General features: G+C 40.0%; 2 protein-coding genes and 1 long non-coding RNA gene across 3 annotated transcripts in view; all 3 read left to right on the forward strand.

The window, feature by feature from the left end:
- Nucleotides 1-235: 235 nt before the first annotated feature.
- Nucleotides 236-980, forward strand: LOC149104860 (uncharacterized). Its single transcript, XR_016201585.1, has 2 exons — nt 236-523; nt 731-980. It is a non-coding gene; the product is annotated as an uncharacterized LOC149104860 (long non-coding RNA).
- Nucleotides 981-2,917: 1,937 nt separating this feature from the next.
- Nucleotides 2,918-4,529, forward strand: LOC149104861 (RAD52 motif-containing protein 1-like). The gene is made up of 3 exons (XM_089298897.1): nt 2,918-3,106; nt 3,206-3,284; nt 4,284-4,529. The coding sequence occupies exons 1-3, from the start codon at nt 2,999-3,001 to the stop codon at nt 4,499-4,501; spliced, it is 405 nt and encodes a 134-aa protein (XP_089155023.1). The 5' UTR covers nt 2,918-2,998; the 3' UTR covers nt 4,502-4,529.
- Nucleotides 4,530-5,023: 494 nt separating this feature from the next.
- Nucleotides 5,024-5,245, forward strand: part of LOC149104862 (RAD52 motif-containing protein 1-like) — a 1,917-nt gene continuing 1,695 nt past the window's right edge. Inside the window, exon 1 of the mRNA XM_089272282.1 lies at nt 5,024-5,152. Within this exon, the coding sequence (XP_089128408.1) occupies nt 5,024-5,152 (129 nt within the window). The remainder of the gene's footprint in view (nt 5,153-5,245) is intronic.

Raw genomic sequence — 5,245 nt, forward strand, 5'->3', positions numbered from 1 at the left:
CTAGACAAACATTCTGTCACCGACTACGGTGATTAATTTAAGTTTTTCACTTTCCCACCAACGATGCCCAACTGTTTTAAGACGTTAATTTAGCTTGAGCCCGCGATCCAATCGAAAACCAGTACTCATTTTTATAGGCGTCAATTGACGTCTGGATGTCCAATATAAAAGATGTGCGCTGTAAACCAAGGCTGCATGTTTCGGTCGACCTATTACCAAGAGTATGGCCGCCATGTTGAGTAGTGGTCGTTGTCGAAACTTAATTGTTGACGCTTAAAAGAAACCCGCAGTACTAGCATTCCATTCAGAACCGAACTAACACTGTACTTAGGCAACAGGTCCCAGTTGCTCCATAATACACAAACAGGAGTCAGTGAAACACTGACATTTGTGACCCACTGACATTTGTGTTTCTTTGTCAATAGTTTTTCTCGTAATGGAGTAGGTGGAGGCCGGCGTGATAAAAGGAAAAGCGGCAGGAAAGTACATTGCAATGAGTGCAAACGGAGAGTTATATACCACAGTAAGTAAGAACCGTCTGGTTTTGAATTGAATTGTTTAGAGGACAATAGTGTTCGGAATAACCGGGTAGAGACTCAAAAACAATATCACTGATAAGGGTGGGGTTCGAAGGTACTTTTTTTTTTCTTTATACTCGTTGAGTCTTGATCTTGCTCTGACTCAATCCTATTACATTACTTTTTTAGTAACTCTTTTTAAAATTCTACAGACCTCCTCATCTCGGCCAGAATGTGTCTTCAAAGAGATTTGTGGGACCAAGTGCACTTCGTATCAATCCATGCTCAATCCTGACTGGTATCTAGCGCTGATGAAACAAGGCGAGGCGAAGCCTGGGCCCAAAACAAAACGCGGTCAGAGGGCTGTTACTTTCAGGAAAGAATCTTTGCTGTAAGATGATTGGACAGCGACTGATTCACAAAGTTGTCTAACTTGTAAAGAATAAAAAGATATAAACGTAAGCGTGCTCGATCTAATAAGGCGAACATAAGGATTCCATTTAGCACCCTTCTTCCAATACGCGCTCCCTAGATGAATGCCGTTTTTTTTTAATAAGCACCCCTATTCCAATAAACTCCCCCATGGCGAAGTGACATTCAAGACAGGGTTATAGAATAGGCTGATTAGACCAGTCAATTATGACTGCGCTCCTGTCTGAACGTAATATAGCCTGCGTGACAGGCGTTCAATGGTGAAGGAGAGGGGAAGGGGTTGGGGTTGGGGATGGGGGTGGGGATGGGAGAGTGTTCGAGCAACGATCGCTGATATCCTGAAAGACAGTTCTATTTTGCTCAGCCGAAATTTGGCAGCAGTTGTGATTTACGGTATTCTGTCTTTTACTTTCTCTACCTGCTCACGGTTTACGCCGGACTCTTGTGACAGATAAGATTTTTGTCCTACCTTGATTCCCTTGTTTTGAACTTAGATAATAATAATGTACCGAAACCCCTTCCTGCTGGACAAAACACATTTTCTGTGGACAAGATATTCAGTGAGATTTGAAACCTTTGCAATAGTCGTTTGAGTTTTTCTGGCATATGTTTTCTCCCTTATCAAATTATATTTTGCATTAGTCGTGGCCATCCGGTACCCCAGTATCCTCTAGCCCGACACAGATCGCGTGGACAAGGTGTCAATCCATATATATTTGGTGTTCCAGCGCTGATTGACTGATTTCTGACAACTCGCTCCGCGTCGCATCAACGGGGTTTCTTGGGCTCTAAGTGATGCGGGCAGGCTCTTCTTCCTTTCTTCCTTCCCTACTTTCTTTCCCACGAAGAGCCTCGCAGTCTATGGGTAGCTGTGTAACTCATGTCTGGCTCAGTTATAGCCCTCAGTTATAAATGCTATACAGGGTAATCACTCACTCGTCCTCTTAACCCTTTGTGAGGCATAAGCTCGCAACTTTCCTAACCTTGTTCCCACGGTCCTCTCTCTTCCTCCCTCGGGTTTTCTAGAGGAAGAGAGAGGGCCCTGAAAACGAAGTTGCATTTTTCGATCTTTTGCCGCCTTCCACATTTCTGGTCATGTAAGGCCCGTCTCATCTCAATTTCGAGAGTTCTCCGCCATGATGTATTTGGTCTCCTTAGGGTTTTACCTGACATAGGGCCTTATATTGTGTTTAATACGTATGCACTCATGGAACAATTGACTATGAGCAACTCTGTATACGGTAGTGAAAGGTACACATAGCCCTCCATAATTTGGACATGCGCTGTTGGGCCCGTTTTGTCTCCCTCTGTAGTATTTATTTCACAATTAAAAATTACAATGAAAACGTTCGCTGCCTAAAAAATTTCAAAAAGAACATTAGCTTTCAGCTGTCGATCTACAGCCTTCGATGGATAAAAATGGAATGCAAAAGGAAAAAGTATATGCAAAAAGGGCGAGATAAAAATAAGAAGAAGAACAAAAGCAAAGTAAAAAGTATAGTATTCTTTTTAAACAATAGTCACCTAATTTACACATTTTTACTTTGCTTTTGTTCTCGCCTGTTTTTGCATACATTTTATCCTTTTGCATTCCATTTTTATCCGTCGCGGGCTGTAGATCGACAGCCGAAAGCTCATGTTCTTTTTGAAACTTTTTAGCCAGCGAACGTTTTTATTTTAATTTTAAATTATGTCTCATCCTGGCAATCTTTAATAGTATTTATTTCACTTGCCAAAAAAGTAGCCACAGATTTCTGCTAATTTTTTTCTCAGTTATTGAAGATATTGAAATTATTAAATAAAAAGTGGGGGTCACCGTGCTCGTTTAAGAGAAAAGGAGCATTTATTTCGCTATCGAGCTTAGTTTGAGGGAGTTTGAGGCGCTAATGACGCGAAAATCGTACATAGTAGGGATGCCCAATGCAATGCAAGTCTCAGGTACACAGAAAACCACTATATGATTGATACACCACAGCTCAATTTTTCTACTAAAATACCGCTGAGTTATCGGACGATACGCGGGAGCGCGCGGGAAGTTCAAAACAAACATGGCGGACTCATCAGTTGAACTAATCGAGTTTTTTCGTCCTCATAAGAATGAAGTTAATCTGTATGTCACCAACATTTCAAGACGGCTAGAGAAAGAAGTGGTACAAGTAAGGATTTCTTTGTGTATAATAAGATGTTTTGCCATATAATATGGACAAAAATGGTGTACAACTGAACAATAAGAATTGTCGTTTTCAATGATTCAGGTGAAACTGCTTGAAATATTTTCCCAGTTTGGATTGGTGTATGAAGTACAAGTGATCGATTCATCGGATAGTTCAGAAGGTAACTTATTTTTCTTGTTCTAATTTTCTGATTATAGAAACTCTTTTTAAGTCAGAACTGTGAACACTGAAGACTTGGATACTTTAACAAATTGACGTCAGTTTTTTATGTGTAAAATGTGTAGATGGAGTGGTCCTATACAGTAAGTGTATTAATTTTCTTAGGTGATTACATGATTTTGACTGCAACTTGCTCAGCATAAGTACTTGAAACTTAAAGGAGGCATTTCAGAGCCACCTTCAATGTCAGACAATTTTGAGGTTTTCACTCTATCAGCAACTGCTAAGTAATGGAAATGATAAACCCATTAGAGAATAATAAGTATAACATTGTTGCTAGAACCAGAAGCCTATCACCTGGTGTAGGTGATGTGCGTCTGCTAGAATTCATTACCAGTCTGTCAGTTTAAGTGTTTTGCCTTAGCTGAATCAGCTACAACCCTGGTCTAAACTAGCTGTGACAAAAACTATATTGAAAAAAATATTATCATTTTTCCATTTGTACTGAGTAGATTCCAAAATGTCATTAAATAAATGGAACTTATACCCCTCCCCTGACTTGTAATGTTTGTAATCATGTGTTTTTGGTGGGGACGGGGATAACACAAGAACTTTATCCTTTGGTTTTCAGACCAAAACAACATTGAATGGAGGTAGTGAGGGGTGGGGTGGGGAGGGGGGGGGGGGGGCTACAGTGTGGTTTGATTACATCATAGTATCACATGCAATTATTGACAATACTATCTCGACAATTTTTTGCAGGGTTGTAGGTGTAGCTAAGTGCACTGACCACTATAAGCATTCAACATGTAAAATTGGTTTAAACTGTCTTAACAAGCCAACTTGGGATAATCCATTTTTAATCTGATTACCTCCCCACCATGCATGAGAAGGAACCCAATCAAGGCTGCATGTAATAAACTAAAGTAAAGTCAAAAAGTGGTTATTAATTAACTGAGTGATTATCTAATAACATGAAAATTATCATTTTTGCCATCAGCTCCTGAGGAGTCCACTGTGAATAGTTCTGACCTGAACTACAGTTCTCTATATGCCTTTGTCAAGTTTTATTCAGCAAGGGCAGCAAAAAAGGCAAAAGAGAGAATAAGTGGAAAGAGACTTTTAGGAGGCCAATTTTTAAAGGTCAGTTTTAGTTTTCCCTTGTGGCAGAGTTCTCATGGTAATAATGTTCTTTATCAACTGTTGCATAATTTTTAGGCCAGGCCGGGGTTGTTTGAAAGGTGGATAGCACTATCCATTAGGTATTAAAATCGCTATCCAGTAGATAAGTGTTAACGAAACAAACCACGCTATCCACTGGATAGTGATTCATCTGGTGGATAGTGTTATCCACATTTCAAAGAATCCAGGCCAGAGGACTTAAGTGTCCTGGACGTCAGATCAAGTTATTTGGGTTTGAGTCCTAGCCAGGGTCATTGTGTTGTATCCTTGAGCAAGACACTTAACTCTCACAGTGATTCCCTCTACCTAGATTAGATCTACATGTACAAATGGGTAGAGGTGATTTTAACACCACAAGGGGTGGGGGTGGGTAAACCCTCTCATAGACATGCTGTCCCATTAGGGAGGTGTCAAAATACTCCTGGACACTTAATACAACAGAAACCAGGATGTGCTCTGCTGGTAATTGGACCTCTAGGTCCAATGCAGACTTTTTTTACCTGTGTATGGTGTTATCTGAGTTAGCTTTAATTAAAAATTTATTGGTTGGCATTGTATATGCAGGTCCGGCTTGCTCAAAGGAAAAAGTTCACAGAAGCTGTTCGACACCCTTTGTACATGGCAAAGTGCACAGTGCTTGCTAATCATTACTTTGGATTTAATGGATGGTCAACAAAAATTGTTCAGGTAATGGAATCTTCCTTTCTTCATTTTGTTATGGTCACTCAGAAATGGTGATTATTTATTTGTTTATTTGTCTTTGAGCTTTAAATACCATCA

Source organism: Orbicella faveolata, unplaced genomic scaffold (genome assembly GCF_042242905.1).
Source record: "Orbicella faveolata isolate gen_17 unplaced genomic scaffold, um_ofav_v1 contig_34, whole genome shotgun sequence".
NCBI classification, from domain to species: domain Eukaryota; kingdom Metazoa; phylum Cnidaria; class Anthozoa; order Scleractinia; family Merulinidae; genus Orbicella; species Orbicella faveolata.